At 45.4% G+C, this 16033-nt stretch overlaps 2 protein-coding genes across 2 annotated transcripts; one reads left to right on the forward strand and one right to left on the reverse strand.

Annotated features, from left to right (window-relative positions):
• The first annotated feature begins 537 nt into the window (after nt 1-537).
• otud4 (OTU deubiquitinase 4) lies at nt 538-12948 on the forward strand. Its single transcript, XM_061066635.1, has 21 exons — nt 538-824; nt 2608-2691; nt 3300-3350; nt 3485-3531; nt 3772-3844; nt 4669-4750; nt 4906-5062; nt 5307-5358; nt 5598-5700; nt 5833-5897; nt 6119-6219; nt 6536-6633; nt 6725-6887; nt 7216-7342; nt 7429-7497; nt 7692-8346; nt 8438-9424; nt 9609-9649; nt 9968-10616; nt 10795-10868; nt 11072-12948. The coding sequence occupies exons 1-21, from the start codon at nt 687-689 to the stop codon at nt 11525-11527; spliced, it is 4272 nt and encodes a 1423-aa protein (XP_060922618.1). The 5' UTR covers nt 538-686; the 3' UTR covers nt 11528-12948.
• Nucleotides 12949-13152: 204 nt separating this feature from the next.
• znhit1 (zinc finger, HIT-type containing 1) lies at nt 13153-15908 on the reverse strand. Its single transcript, XM_061095719.1, has 6 exons — nt 15878-15908; nt 15047-15141; nt 14847-14922; nt 14261-14340; nt 14008-14177; nt 13153-13579 (listed from the first exon to the last, which is right to left on the reverse strand). The coding sequence occupies exons 1-6, from the start codon at nt 15900-15902 to the stop codon at nt 13558-13560; spliced, it is 468 nt and encodes a 155-aa protein (XP_060951702.1). The 5' UTR covers nt 15903-15908; the 3' UTR covers nt 13153-13557.
• Between the last annotated feature and the right edge of the window lie 125 nt (nt 15909-16033).

Here is a 16033-nt window from a genome sequence, read left to right on the forward strand (position 1 = left end):
GAAACGGTCTGGTTTGTTATAAACGTCAGAGATGTAGTTATGACACTGCATAAATTATTAATTTTTTTTAGAAAATAACATAATTATTCATAAGTATGCAGTGTCATATCTACATCTCTGACGTTTATAACAAACCAGACCGTTTCAAAATCGGTTGAAAATTGAGCAAGTTATGGTTATTTACCGACACAATGTTATGGGTGAGCGAGCTGCCCCGTAGCAAGATGGCCGCCATGTGGTGACGTCCGGCTCCGTCGAACGAGACATCTAGTCTATGTTTAAACCGCTCTATGGTTACATTGTGGCTGCTTTTACTTTGGTAGGTGGAACCGGAAGTGTAGGGTGTTGGGTCTAACTTGAGACCGTAGAAGAAGAAGGGGGCGTGGCGCTGTGTGTTAGCCTGGTTGCTAACCACGAGCTAAACTTCTACTTTCACTTTGAGAGAAACCGCAGCAGGATGCGCACGAGCTGCTTCCTGGGAAACGAAACTTAACACCCTCCCCCACCCCCCCCATCCGTTGGTCCGACACTTCCTGGTTCGTGGATGCGGGTCTTCAAGTCACTTCTGCGGCGATAAGTGAACTCTGAGCCGGCGGCGAAGTGTGAAAGTTTGGAGCAGTCACGCAACCCGACAGCTAGCTTCCGCGGCTAGCCCCCCCGCTAGCTAGCCTCCTCCGCTAACTAGCATGGAGGGCAGCGGCCACACGGCGAGCGAGGAGCGGGGAGCCGAGAAGCTCATGGACGACTACCTGAGATCCATCGGCCTTCACCGGAAGAGAATCGCCAAGGACGGGTCGTGTTTGTTCCGGGCTGTGGCCGAGCAGGTGAGGGGGGTGACCCGGGAGGAAACGCGTCGCTAGCATCAAGTTGTGATTAGCTAACTTCAAATTACAACTTCTCCTAGTGCAGCTCGCATATCTACACTTATTAAAGAGCCGAACAAGTGGTAGCACTGAGTACTAGGGACGGGAATCGGCAGGGACCTCCCAATACGATACTATCACGATACTTAGGTGGCGATACGATATGTATTGCGATTCTGTAAGTATTGCGATTCGATATTACGATTTCCTGGGATTTCTTTTGGTTATTTTTTTAATTTTTAATACTGGACCATGGAAAAATGTTGAATCATACCTTCAAATACAACACAGTCAAATTCACTTAGAGCTTTAAAAGTTTTATTTCAAATATTAACATTAACTTAATGACTGCCGGGCAGCCAATAGAGAAAATAAATAAAAATGTGCCCTATTATTGTATAGCCCGTCAACTGCACACAAACTGACAGATTAAGAAATGTATGCCTCTTAGGCTACTTTTGAACAATAAATAAAAGGTAAATTAAATAGAATGAGTAAAAGTTTACTTAAAATATAAACTTTGAAATAAACAAAAAGTAGGCTATTGTTGTTTGCATGTAGGCGATGCAAAGCTAGTGCTCGGGTAAGTTTAGATTCTTGTGCAAAAACAAGAGCTGGTCAACATGCTCTGGGGTGATGTTGCTCCCACCATATATCCCCCCCCTCGTATAAACCAATAAATATGTTTTAAAAAATCGATTTGGGAGGCAGCATGGCGATTTCAAAACGTCATTCACAAGAATCGCGATTTGTAACAGAATCGATTTTTTCCCCCATCCCTACTGAGTACAAGTCAAGTAAACTACATATTCCCCTTATGTATGTAAAGTTGTCTTCACACTAATTGATGTGTTAAGACATAATTGATAAATAACATTGCAATACTTCTCTCTGTTGCTCGTGTGCTTCGGTTTAACTGCAAATATTCTGCTCACAGTATTATTTCTGTTTCCTGTATAATTCATGCTTCCATCCAATCCCAATTTTTTGTATTACATTTACATTTAATCTTTTTTTTTTTGTGATCACATTTTTATTGGGATTTGAAGGACAACAATCATTCAACAGCGCATAAATAAAGTAAATACCGTATACAAATATAAGTATACCCATGTACTCACACACACAGATAGACACATACACGCCGGATAATAATAAAATGAAAACATAAAAATAAAATAGAACGATATAACTGAAGATAAATATATAGGAAAAATTAAGTGCAATACATATAATGTCATAGAAGCAAAAAGGAAAAAGGTGCCATTGAAGTGTAACCTAATTAGATCTATCAAATGGTTAGATTCCGTCCACAATTTGCCGTACACAGTAAAAAATAAACAGGAAACTTAAACCAAAGAAAAGAAAAGAAAACATACATTTAATCTTATTATGGAGGATATCATTTCCAGTGCTGTGATGTCATACAGAGTTAATTTAGTTGATGCTCAACAACGTATAAGAAACATTTGTCCACATTTCAGCACAAACGACTTCCTGTAAAATGTCCATGGAGCACGATTTCACAACGTTTCTATCCTTCATTAAAATAATATTTACTGCATTAGACTTGTCTCCACTTCCTGGATGGGGTGAGGTTTATGACTGATACAGCAGCCGGCCACCAGTCATGTTTATTTACAATCTGTTTTCATCTCGTTGTCTCTGAATTAACTGGCTGCTCAGTTTCAATCTCTCCAGTGTAGAATCAGCTGTAATTGTGTTGACCTTTGACCTCTTTCAGGTTCTGCACTGTCAAAGCCTTCATACTAAAGTTCGTGCCAAATGCGTGGAGTTCCTGAAGCAGAACAGAGGAAACTACGAGGCGGTACGTACGCTGTCTACTCAATATCACTGTGTTTTTATGTTTGTAGTTTTAACATTTGAAATAACACACAAACACAACTTTGTCACAATTAAACCAGATGACATTGTGTCAGTGTGTGTGTGGAGGAAAGTAGCTTGAATAAATTTAGAGACCAGAGTCCGGCCCATGTGGATTTTTACACGTGATTCTTATATAAGGCAGGAAAACATTTTAAATACCAATATATAAGCTAGTATGTGTAAATAAGAAATACACGTGTCAATGATTCATAGGATGTTATCGTCAAACTTTTCCCAGAATGCCCTGCAATCAGATAGAATCAGTAGAAAGTAAGGGTGGAATCACTTTGTAAACACGAGGCGTGTTTGTGATGTTTCAAGATCAATGTGTCATGAGGCTGCAATGCATTCTGGTCTTTTTGCCGTGATAGAATTGATTGATTCATAAAATAGATTTTTCTCTGAATGGCTGGTAAATTGTCCTTATTTCTCTATGAGCTTTAAGTTTTGCTTGTTTTCTACATTTTCTACAAACTCCATTGAATCCATCTATAAATCCAGATGTTTTTTGTTGTCGCCGTGTGGTCACTAGTGTGTCTTGTGTTGCAGTTCATCGAGGGAGACTTTGAGCAGTACCTGTGTAAACTTCAGGATCCTCAGGTAAAACAAGCGATCGACTCATTTCTCTGTTTAATCTTTCACGTCTGAGTTGGCTGCTCTGTGACGTATTCTTCATATTTACTGATGTTTGCATGAAAAGTGTTAAAGCCGTAAAAATGATTTCTGTTTCTCAGCAATGGGTCGGAGAGGTGGAGATCAACGCTCTGGCCGCCATCTACAAGTGAGTGAAATAAGGCGTCGGGGATTTCCTTGAAGCAGCAGTGGCATAAGAGTGAATTTTTGTATCTTAAAGTAAAAAAAAAATGTAGGAAATAAGCTCATGACAGGAACACAAGTTGGTCTCTTGACGGAACAAATGAGGCGGAGAGAAACTGAATCTGTTGTGGAACCAGAAGAAAGTCTGCGATGCCTCAGTGGAGAATGTGTCACTGATGGACTCACCTCCTGTGCTTCTGTGTAGGAAAGACTTCCAGATCTTCCAGGAGCCCGGCAAACCTCCGGTCAACATCACAGACAACAACTTCAAGGACAAGGTGAGACTGAAAACATCAGGATAACGAAGCCAAACCTAAGATTACAGTGTAATGTCATCACTGTTGGTATGGTAACGCCTGGCGTCCACTCTCCATCAGTTTTAGTTTGAAAACTCAACTACTTTGGGGCTCAGCTACCAGCGATAAATAAAACAAAAAGCATTTGCTAAGACTTTATTAGTGTTTTAAAAGACACCATCAAATTAAAACAACCTTCGCCGGACGAGCATTTCAGTTCCTCATCCGTCATAATGAACAGGAAGTTGATCCTCAAAGACCCTGAACCAGGAACAGCGATGGTGAAGAGTAAGAGCAGGGATTTCTTTTCTTGGAGCGGCGGCGAGCTGGAACTGTTACTAACAGGAAGTGATGGTGACAATCACCGCTGGTAGTTGAGTCATGTGACTGATGTGAACCAATCAGGCATCGTTTTGGATATAAAGACGTGTTTTAGCGTCTGGAAAACTCCCGAGTGGTGTAGAGAACAGGCGTAATCAAAGCAACAGTGATGAGGATGTGGACATTTTGTTTTGAAACCAACGTGTTATGGATACAGCCACAGACCTACACTAGACTTCTGTCACCAGGGGGCGTATTTTTGCACGTCTTCATAATACTTCAAAGGGGATTAAAACATGTTTACTTTCCATAAGCACCTACTTCATAACTATATTTCCTCACATAGTTACCAGGGTCTTTATTAACCTAGACTCAGACTCATCAGAATATATACAATATTATATTAACATTCATTATTATAATATTAATGATCAGATGTTTGTAATGATTTGCCGCCTTGTGTTTCTTTCCCCTCTCTCTCTCAGGTGCGGTTGTGTTTTCTGAACGGGAATCACTACGACAGCGTTTATCCGACCAGTCGCATCAAGAACGCAGCTCTCTGTCAGTGTGAGTTCACCTGGTCGTCATGGTTACACCGGAACTAGCTTTAATAGTGTTATAATACAGTTCTCAGCCTCGCTCTGTTACCTGACTGGAGAGTATGGGTATTGTCAATATACAAATAAAACTGAATCGAATGTTTTTGATACCTTCTCCTGCAGCCATCGTGTACGAGATGCTGTACGAAGACGTGTTCAAGGTCGACCACGGCGCTCTGGGTCTGAGGGCCGGCCGACCCGTCGACTTCCTGAGTGACGACAGCATGGCCGCCTGCGCCAGCAGCGACGGCTCCGACCTGGAAACAGACGAGCCGCTCTGGTAGGAAACTCATCAATTAATTTAATGTCATTTAAATCAAATCTGTAACTTTGGCCTTCCCTGATTGGTTAACAGTACGAGGGTCGTTCAGGAGTTTTGTCTGTGCTGCTGCGAGTCGCCACAATAAAATTATGTCTCGGCTGATTTTTTTTGTTATTTACATATCAGCAGAGTGAGACCTGCTAACATCTTATTGTTTTATGTTAGTGAAATCTCATTGTGTGTGTTTGTGATTGTGTTACAGGTTGGACAATGGAACGAGCACTTCTACAAAACCCAACAACCAGAGCCACAGGGTGACACACAAACACTGAATGCCATCAAATTCTGTATACTTGCTCACCTGCCTGAAAACAAAGAGTAACTCTCTGTGTGTGTGTGTGTGTGTGTGTGTGTGTGTGTGTGTGTGTGTGTGTGTGTGTGTGTGTGTGTGTGTGTGTGTGTGTGTGTGTGTGTGTGTGTGTGTGTGTGTGTGTGTGTGTGTGTGTGTGTGTGTGTGTGTGTGTGTGTGTGTGTGTGTGTGTGTGTCTGTCAGGGTCGTGGGCGTGGTCGGCAGCTCCCTGAGAGAGTGAGACGTTCACTGAACCCGATGCTGCTGAGGAACGTGGAGTTTGACGTCTGGAACAACAGCAAGAGAGGTGTGTAGAGTTTCCTCGTTTAGTTCATTAAAAACAGCCGGAAAACTTTAACAACAACTGGTGACGTCACCATTTTCCTTCATTATAGACAAACCGTTGATTAATACATTCAATGTTAACTTGTTCTTTCAGCTCAACAGAAGATGGATTACTGCATTGCTGCTGCGATGCAGTACACTGTGGGAGACCGCTGCCAAGTGAGTGTGTGTGTGTGTGATTCACATATGAGCTGTTATGTCGACTCTGTCCACTCAAGCTGAGCCTTCTGGGCTCCACTATTAATCCTGACCACACTCAGGACTACTTCAACTACCACATGAAATAATGTTCTATGTCCTTTTATAGGTATTGAAAAAGTGCAGATACATGGTGATTTACAATCTCTTTATCTTTGTGCATTTTCCCATTACGTGTGCAGGTTCGCCTTGAGGGAACCGGACGCACTTACAGCGCAACCGTCAAGGAAGTTCCTCCCAACGAAAACCTGGTGATAGTTCACATAGAAGAACTGGGCAAGAGGTGGGTCTCACACACGTTCTGTTGATTCTGAAATTCAGGATTTGTTGTCTTAAAAACATGGTGGAAGGTTCGGCTCCTGCTGCTCTGACCATGACTATCAGCTGCTAACATCCACTGTCACCAAACTGAGATCTTCTAAACCTACTGACCTCGGTACCCAGTCCACCAGCTCTGCTTTCACATTCAGGCTCATTAACTGTGAAGCTCACAGAGGAAGTTACAAATCATCAGCTCCGGCTTTGTGCACGTTAGATCATTCTGTGTGTGTGTGTGTGTGTGTGTGTGTGTGTGTGTTTGTGTGTGTGTGTGTGTGTAGATCGGTTCCTCTGTGGAGTCTGCGTCCGCCCGCTGCTGCTGAGAACAGCTGGTGCACAGTCGTCAACAAAGACAAGCGGCTCAGTAACGGAAGCGGAGGTGATGACAAACACAAACTCATGATGACAAACACAAACACATTTACAAAAGTTTTTACCTGGCCCACTGAAATGTTTCCCTGTCTTTTCAGATTGGGAGGAGAGGGGTAAAGGCCGAGGCCGGGGGAAGCCCGTCCCGCCGCCCGCTGCGGTGTCCCAGGCAACGTCCCCGGGCTCCAGTGGGCGTGTGCTGAAGCAGCACTCGTGGCCCCCGCAGGCCACCGTAGAGGAGCAGGGGGGGGCCAAACCCAGCAGGTCAGGACCTGTACACACTGAAGCAGCCAAGATCAATTCATGATTAATCACGTGGCTGATTCAAGACGTCACAGAGCCCTGGTTTCAACTTCATTTAAAACTGGCGACGCATTATTGTTTGATCGGTCGAGTAAATACATCAATGATACGATATAATTAAAGATATGATTTACACTTGAGTGATGGTTCGTAAGATGAGAACCCAGACGATACATTTCACTCAGTATCTTAGGCTTTTTTGGTCGAATTGAGAAACAGAAAAAAAAACCTTCCCCGGGGAAAGAGGAACATGCCCAATGACAGCGTCTTCATGTGTGTGTTCCTGCAGAAAGTCTGGGAGCCTGTCGGACTTCGGTCTGACCGAGAAGGAGCGCACGGCCAAGGAGGAGGAGGAGAGAAACGTGGCGCTGGTTGAGATCCAGCTCCGAGACGAACACAGCTTCCCCGCCCTTGGCGTGAGACATATTTCATGAAACACTTAAAGTCAAAATAAAGTCAATTTATGTTGTTGAATGTTAATATTCATTTTGATTTCCCTCAGACCGGGTCGCAGGTCGATGGAGGGAAGAAGAAGGGAACAGAGAAGAGACTATCCCAGAGGAACAAGACGGTGAGTGAGTTTTAAAAAGGTTTGGCTTGTTTTGTGTTTTCATGACACGATTAAGTACAACTTTTCGGTTCTTAGACTAAAACACAAACCCACAGTTGTCAAACTGAAACAGCTGTGAAGAAAGATTTTACTCATTTAAGAAAAGTAACGATCTTTATTTAAAGTCTATTGTTTCCACTGCCTTTCTTTCACAGAGTCCAATTGAAGAAATCCGAGCAGATTCGCCCTCTGCTGGTGAAAGACCCAAATCCAGCACCCCCCCACCTATCAGCACTACAGTCACCACTGCACCTTCTACACCCACCACCCCCAACCTGCCTGCTGCTAAACCTGCTGCCTCTCCATCTTCAACCTGTAGCTCCACAAGCACAACCGCCTCACCCTCAGGCTCCGCCCCTGGCCTGACACCCACCTGTGCTGCCCCGACGACTAAAACAAACGCACCCTCTCTCCATCCAGCCGCTCGAGTCTCAACAGGTTCTGCTCCTCCTGCTGCTGCCCCGAGCGCTAAACCCTGTGTGACGGGTGGAGCTCCGTCTCAGTCGGTCCCGTGCTCTGCCGCCATCTTCTCCTTCCACACCCCGGTTCTCCCCACTGCTTCAGCCGCACTCTCCTCCTCTTCCTCAGTGCCTCCTAAATCGACTGTCTCCCCTCCTCCTCCCTCCTCAATACCACCTCCCACCTTCATTGCTCCCATTGCTCCCTCTCCTGCTCAGGGCTTCCTCCCTCCGTCCTCCCTCCACCGCTCTTCCCCACCCTTCTCCTCTCTCCCACACTCCCCCAGTCCACCTTCCTCTTCCTCCTCTCTTATCCACCATGCTGCTCAGGTCCGAGAGGCTCCAGCACAAAGTAAGAAATCTCAGTCAGACCTTGACATTCGTGCAGGAAATGACTGGTCACTCCTGGTCTTATAAGTTTGACATCTTCTCTCTTGTTTCAGAACCTTTACCAAATTCTGGAGGAATTTCTGTGGCCAAACCTCAGACGTCCCTGAGCCCGGCCTCGTGGACCCAGGGAGACATTCAAACACAGCCTGGTCTTCCCAAGCATCAGCCTCAAAGTCAGGCTTCTCTGATCCAGAGCCAAATCCAGATGCCCCAGATGCAGAAGGAGATCCATCACCAACCTCAGCCCCTCACTGAAGTGCCTCAGACCCAGGCCCACCTCCCTCAGACCCAGGCCCACCTCCCTCAGACCCAGGCCCACCTCCCTCAGAACCAGACGTCTGTCCTCCCTCAGAACCAGGCCCACCTCCCTCAGACCCAGGCCCACCTCCCTCAGAACCAGGCCCACCTCCCTCAGAACCAGGCCCACCTCCCTCAGAACCAGGCCCACCTCCCTCAGAACCAGGTCTTCCTCCCTCAAACCCAGGCCCATCTCCCTCAAACCCAAGCCTACCTCCCTCAGACCCAGATGTCTGTCCCCCAGCACTCCTCCTCCCAGTCCCAGTCTGACATGGTCCATATTCAGTCGTCTCAGCCACATCCAGGAGCTTCCTACCTCCACACCTCCCAGGCCTCCATCCCAGTCTCTACCTCTGGTTATCTCCAGCTGTCTCACCCCCAGAGCCACCCGGCTCAGCCTCCTCACCCCTCCCAGCTCCCACATCCCTCCCTCTGTATCCCCGCCACACCAGCCCATCCCTCACTCCAAACCCAGAATCATACCGAACCCCCACAGTACCCACCTCAGGCCGAGTCCCCGGCTCGACCTCCCTCCCATCCGGGGCACCATCCTCACCCCGCTCATCACCCTCACTTCATGTCTGCACCTCACCCCCAGTCCATCCAAGGAGCTGTTCCTATGCAGAACTTGTCCCAGCTCTTCCAGGACCCCCTGTACCCCGGTTTCCCCCAGGGACCGAAGGGAGACGTGGTCCCGACTCCACTCTGCTCCTTCATCAAGTCGGGGGAAGACCTTCCCCAAGGTGAGCTGAGAAAAGGATTTGTCTAAATGTATCAGATAAATTCATTTAACAACGATGAAACTATCATTGTTGTGTTTATGTTGATATTGTTTGAGACTGTTGGTTAATATTAGACAATATTTAGTGATTTATTTGAAGTGTTTATTTTGTACACTGAATGATAAGTGTTTATGTTCCTCTGCAGACGTCAACATCTTGAGGTTTTTCTTCAACATGGGCGTCAAGGTACGACAACTGACCAAGTGCTCATTCCGCTTCATTAACACACACTTGTAGATTCAGAATTATTCCCTTAGAAATTAATAAGTCTTTCAACGAGGACAGAGTGAGAGTCTGTGGCTGATGATGGTTTTATGTTCCAACACATTTCATTTAAATCACGTTCTAAATGATATTTCTGCTCTGCAGTTTCCTCTTATTGGCTGCAGAGGGCGCTGTTGCTCAGTATAAGTTACACTGTTGCTTCAGATTAAATCAAACTTTTTTGTTGGCATCAAAATCAGAAACTGAAATTCATCTCTGCTTCTCGTCTCTTCTCTCCAGGCGTACTCCATGCCCATGTGCCCCCCCTACTTTTACCTCCTCCCCCTCCAACAGGCTCACACTATGCAACCAAAGCTCCCCTCCCGCTCCCCCTCCCCTCATTTCCCCCCCACCAGGCACCAGGAGCCATACCCTCCCAACCATCCGGCTTCAGTGCCGGCGCAGCATCCTTACGGCCACCCAGCCGCACCCACTGAACCGCACCGTCCCAGTGAACCCTCCTTCAACCAGGCCGGCTACTCCGTGACCCAGCCCCCCTCCCACAGGATGCCCTGCAACTCGCCGCAATGGCAGCAGCACCCGATGCCCCCACCCTCAACCTCCAGCTACCCTGTTGGGTATCCTACGTCAACTTCACCATACCAGCTTCCTCCTCCTTCTCAGGGGTACCACCCAGGTCAAGGCACAGGTCACCCGTTTTACCCCCCAACCATGAGTCCATACCCCCCCTCCCCGCTGGGATACCAGTCCGCTTCCAACCCTGACGAGCTCCAGGTGAGTCAGGGGCCGATGGAGCAGCTTCAGCCGACAAACGGAGATGCACTGTCCGGGCCTGGACAAGTCCCGGGTCCTCTGGATGGTTCTGCTGCTGCTAATGTGGCTAATGCTAACAACAACAGAATAATTGTTTCTTGTGTGAACAATTTTGGTACGCAGATTTTTTTATTATATTACATTTTTATTAAAATAGGATTTAACTTTCAGCCTTCAAATGAATTGTGGGAATTGAAGTCCACACATTTAAATCAGTTTTCTGTCACCAGGGGGAGCTGAAGAGCAGAGTTCCTCTGTTCAGAATTTAATGGGATGTTTTTCTTTTCCATCAGCACTGAAGGAGCAGGGAGAGAGCCAGAGGAGAACGGTCCTGCTGGTCGACCCGCCGCTCAACAACAGACCCATAGTACGGACACACACACACACACACACACACACAATCTAGTGTCGACACTCATTGATACAGTGTCTCTTAACTTATCAAAACTAAATCTCTAACCCTAATTTGGGGTCGGTTTGTGTTCGGTTCCTATTGTTGTATGATATTTAGTTGTGGGAGTATTGACAGTGATATTTTTAAACCACGCCGAACACTCTTCTTTCTCTCAGCTCACTCTGGTCTCAAACTCTGACGACCCAGGCTCCATGACGACCATGAAGCCCAGCAGCACCCCAGTTACTCATTCACCGTATGGTACCATCCCCAAGGCAACCGTCGCCGGCGACAACAACGCCAACCTCTATCAGAGCCACCAAAAACAATTTTACACCAACAAACCGTACGCCAGAGCGGGAGGACCGGAGCACGGCAAGGCGGGACATCTGCAGACCACGCCCATGCCGCAGGGTCAGTCCATCGGCTGCAGCACAGAGGATGACTGGGAGGAGAGGGAGGGATTCAAACCGGCAAACCAGAATCCCAGAGGGTCAAGGCGGAGCTACAGAGGAGGCCGAGGTCGGGCCGCAGGCTATGATGGAGGTAGGGGAGGACCGAGGAGGAGGCAGGGAGGAGAGGGCTTTAACCAGGGACAGTTTGGCCCCTCCCACCGTGGGCGAGGATGGTGATTCAAGCTCTCAGCCAATGAGAGGACTGGAGTTTTTTTTGTTGCCTTATTTACCTACTACTCGTTCTGATCGCACTTTTTTTCTTGTTACCGCCTTGAGGTCTGATTGATGGGTTGGGCAAATACACTTTGTTGTTCTGTGTTCGTTGCGTCAAAATCTTCCAGCCGTCTGTTCAAAGAAACACTATCAAGCTCACTATTAGCTAGCGAATTAGTATAGAATGTTAGCAAGGGCAAGTTTACATTTTACAAAACCTTGAAAAATGGATTTAAGGAAAATCAGTGTTTTTGTGTTGGGCTGCAATGATTCTTTTTTTTTTTTTTTTTATAAATATATAATCTGTGAGTAATTTGGTCCCGTTGCCTTTTGTCCGAAAAACAGAAATCTCTCCCCAAAATGGTTTCTAGTTCTTGTTCTGTCACTGCTAATGGTTGCAACTCTTTTTTTCTTTTCTTTGTGGATTTTAAAAAGGTTAGTAGTGCTGCGTAGAATCTTCCGACACGTCGAATTGACACTGGATGAGAACATCACACATTTTTGTGCTCGGAATTTAAGTTTGATTAACGTCAAATTTATGCGCTTCTGCCGAGATGAACTAGCAGTTCGATAGCACAGACGGAAAACAGCCCCGGGTTCTGTCATTATTGCAATTAATGTGTCGGTTAAACAAACGGCTAGCTTAGTCTAACATTAGCAAAAAATGTAAACCTGCACAAAACCGAAGTTAAAAACACAAAATGTAATTTCTATGCCTCTGCCGTTGCACTTATTAAATATCTGATGGAATATGGCTGCCTGTTTCTTGGTGTTTGTTGATACTAAGCTAGCGATTGTCTTACCTTAGCTTCATATTTAGCAGCGAGTATTATTCTCTTATGACTCTCTGCAAAAATCTAAATTTCTAAATTGTTTAACAATTCCATTAATCATAGGTGATGCAGCTTATCCACAAAGCACTCAACGTTCAAGACGACAATTTGTCACTGTGTGTAAAAGTGTGACTAGAAACTTTGTATTCATAATATACAAATAGTTTATTAGGCTCTTCAGTGAGTAGCGTGGACCAAAATATAAACAGATTAAAATGGATTAAACCAACAAATTATCGTACTTGACGACGGCCTTAAGAAAATTTGTATTGCTGCTATAAAGTTTACGGCAACTGTATGTGGACTTTGGAATTTAGTTTTTATTAATTTGTGTTGCTGATGGTTTCCCTCTGAATAGTTTTAGTATTTCTTTCTTCACCTTGCTGGGTTTATTTTTGTTCTGATTGACTGTAGAGATTCAGTGCCTTACATTTGTCACTTTTAACAATCTTAATTATTTTTCTTCTGAGATTGAGAAACACTGTTGTACAGAACAAAGGCTGTTTGTTTTCTGTGTGACCGAATTAATAAATCTTTGGTTTAAAAAGGAAACGTGGAGACATTGTCTAACTTGAATTTCTTTTTTCTACCAATTTTCGAACGACATGCTAACCTATGACTTTTTTACCAATTTTCAGACCACATACAAACTTATGACTTATCACTTTTGAATGACATGCTAACCTATGACTTTATGACCTTATAACAACGGCTGAGACTTTGATATCCGACTGTAAAAAGACACAGGACTGAGAATTCTACTTCAGAGTTTCTTTAATAAAGGATGAAACTACAACCTCCTTATTTACAAAACAACTTGACATATTGTGGACAAAATAATCAGAACACCTCATGGACAGCAACAGGAGAAATTTGACCATTTAAATGAATTACAACACAAATGTATCTTCTGTCATTTAAACTGTCACGGCAGCTCTGACATCATCAACATGGCCACTCCCTCAGGTTAACTGAGTCCAATGGGACGAGGAATGAAAAACGCTGATGTGTCTTTGTAACACGCGTGTCCCATGTCTCTCAGTAAACTCCAAGCCAGGATCAAAACGAGTCAGTGTGTAAACCACCTCCAAGCTTCAGTGTCCCTGAACCTTCTGAACCAAGCAGCTCATCGCTCCCATCACCATGGTAACGAGGCGGCGGTTACAGCGTCCACTTCAAACACCTACAGAGACACAAACAGATCTTAATGAACAGAACACAAACTAATGACATTTAAATATAGTGGAGACATCAACTAATTAACTCCACAAACATCTGTACTTATCTCACGTGTGTCACATACAGTTCATTAATAGACTCAGCATGTGGATTATTAGTGGTATAAGACAATCTGAAATGCATTTTTATATATTTATAAACCACACACAGGAAGTGTGATAAAGAAAATTCTGTTTCCTTTGATGAAAAACATTGACTATAAAATCCTCAGTGCAGATAAACACAAAGTTTTCTAACTTCACTCTGCACACAAACAATAAAGAGTGACTCAGCATAGAAGACGAACTTTAGGACGAATCACTAATAACAAGGAATAAATCTAAAGTAGCTCCGGAGCATCAACTGAAAACAAAAGGGAGGAGAGGGACGGACCTGGTCTCTCTGTGTGTACACAGGCACTTGCTGGAGCAGTAGCGCCCCCCGCAGGTGGTGCACGTGTAGTGGGAGGGGAAACCACAGACGCAGCAGAAGTGACGGGGGGGCAGCGATGAGTCGGGGGCCGCCGCCGACAGGTAATTGGGCTCTGGCTTCTCCGACAGGTTCTACCAATCAGAGAAGAGGGGAGGAGTCAGCGGACAGAGTGTAAGCCAATGAGAGAGCAGGGAAAGCGTGCAGGTGCAGTTACCTCCTCCTCCAGCAGGGTGGTGAAGTTTTTCCTGAACCGTTGTTTGAAGTGGTCGCCCCTCGTCTTCCTCCTCTTCTTCTCTGCAAGGGACAGACATTTGGAAAACACGTCACTTTAATACGTTAAGACCCTTGAGACGGTGTTATGATCATAGATTTATATATAAAGACTAGATGTCTCGTTCGACGGAGCCGGACGTCACCACATGGCGGCCATCTTGCTAGGGGGCAGCTCGCTCACCCATAACTGATTATGAAACAGTCTGGTTTGTTATAAACGTCAGAGATGTAGATATGACACTGCATACTTATGAATAATTATGTTATTTTCTAAAAAAATTAAATAATTTATGCAGTGTCATAACTACATCTCTGACGTTCATAACAAACCAAACCGTTTAAAAATCGGTTGAAAATTGAGCAAGTTATGGTTATTTACCACTACCAACACAATGTTATGGGTGAGAGAGCTGCCTGTAGCAAGATGGCCGCCATGTGTGGACGTTCGTCTCCGTTGGGCAGCAACGCAGACGAGACATCTAGTCTTTATATATAAATGTATGGTTATGATTGACATGACGTCACACCTGGTTCCTCGGTCTCACTGAAGGCGGGCAGGCGAGCGGTCGGACCTGGGGGGGGCAGGGAGGACAGGGGGTCGTCCTGGAAACAGTCAAAACAACAACATTGACCCCGGATGAAAACCAGGAGGGTTCAGACCAGTGGGTGAACTTTAACTGGGCTCAGAGCTCCTCCTCCTCCGTGTGGTCGTCATGACGACGCTCACCTGGAAGTTGTCCTTCTCCAGAGCATCGAGCTGACGAGTCAGACGCTTGTGACGGGTCGCTTCATCCAAGACCCTCCGCTGGCCCTCCACCCGAGCTGAGAGAGAGGGAGGGAGGGAGAGAGAGAGAGGTTGAGAGATGGAGAGAGAGAGACATGTAGACAAGAGAGATAGAGAGAAAAAGAGAGAGAGAGAAAGAGAGGGAGAGAGAGAAAGAGACATGTAGAGATAGAGAGGTTGAGAGAGAGAGAGAGACATGTAGAGAGAGAGGTTGAGAGATGGAGAGAGAGACATGTAGACAGAGAGAGAGAGGGCGAGAGAGAGATTGAGAGATGGAGAGAGAGAGACATGTAGACAGAGAGAGAGAAAAAGAGAGAGAGAGAGAGAGCGAGTTATGAGAAAGAGAGAGAGAGTGGTGGAGGGAGGGAGAGAGAGACATGTAGACAGAGAGAGAGAGAGATAAAAAGAGAGAGAGAAAGAGACATGTAGAGAGAGAGAGAGAGACATGTAGACAGAGAGAGAGAGATAGAGAGGGAGGGAGAGAGAGAGAAAGAGTGAGTAATGAGAAAGAGAGAGAGGTAAAGAGAGAGAGGTGGAGAGAGAGAGAGAGAAAGAGACATGTAGAGAGAACGAGAGAGAGAGAGAGAGGTTCAATGGACGAGCTGCTGTGAATCTCTAACATTTAACAATATCCACGTTTATCGACGTTAAAAACGATATTAAATCATGAACCAATAGAAACTCGACGGTTTAACGTTGACATCGTGAAAGTTGCGTCGCGGTAACTTCGCGTTTTTTACGTTTGTTTGAATCTTTTCGTGGAAACCAACTCACCGGAGGTTTTCTTCTCCACCACCATGTTGTTCTTCCGGTTCTACGGCAGCCGCACGGGCACATACTGAACGAGACCAAACGCGATTTGATTTTCAATACGTCATCCACCGCTTGATTCAGATAAACTTACCTGGACAAGTTAATTCTTTAAAAATT

This window comes from Limanda limanda, chromosome 22 (assembly GCF_963576545.1).
Source record: "Limanda limanda chromosome 22, fLimLim1.1, whole genome shotgun sequence".
Lineage (NCBI taxonomy): Eukaryota > Metazoa > Chordata > Actinopteri > Pleuronectiformes > Pleuronectidae > Limanda > Limanda limanda.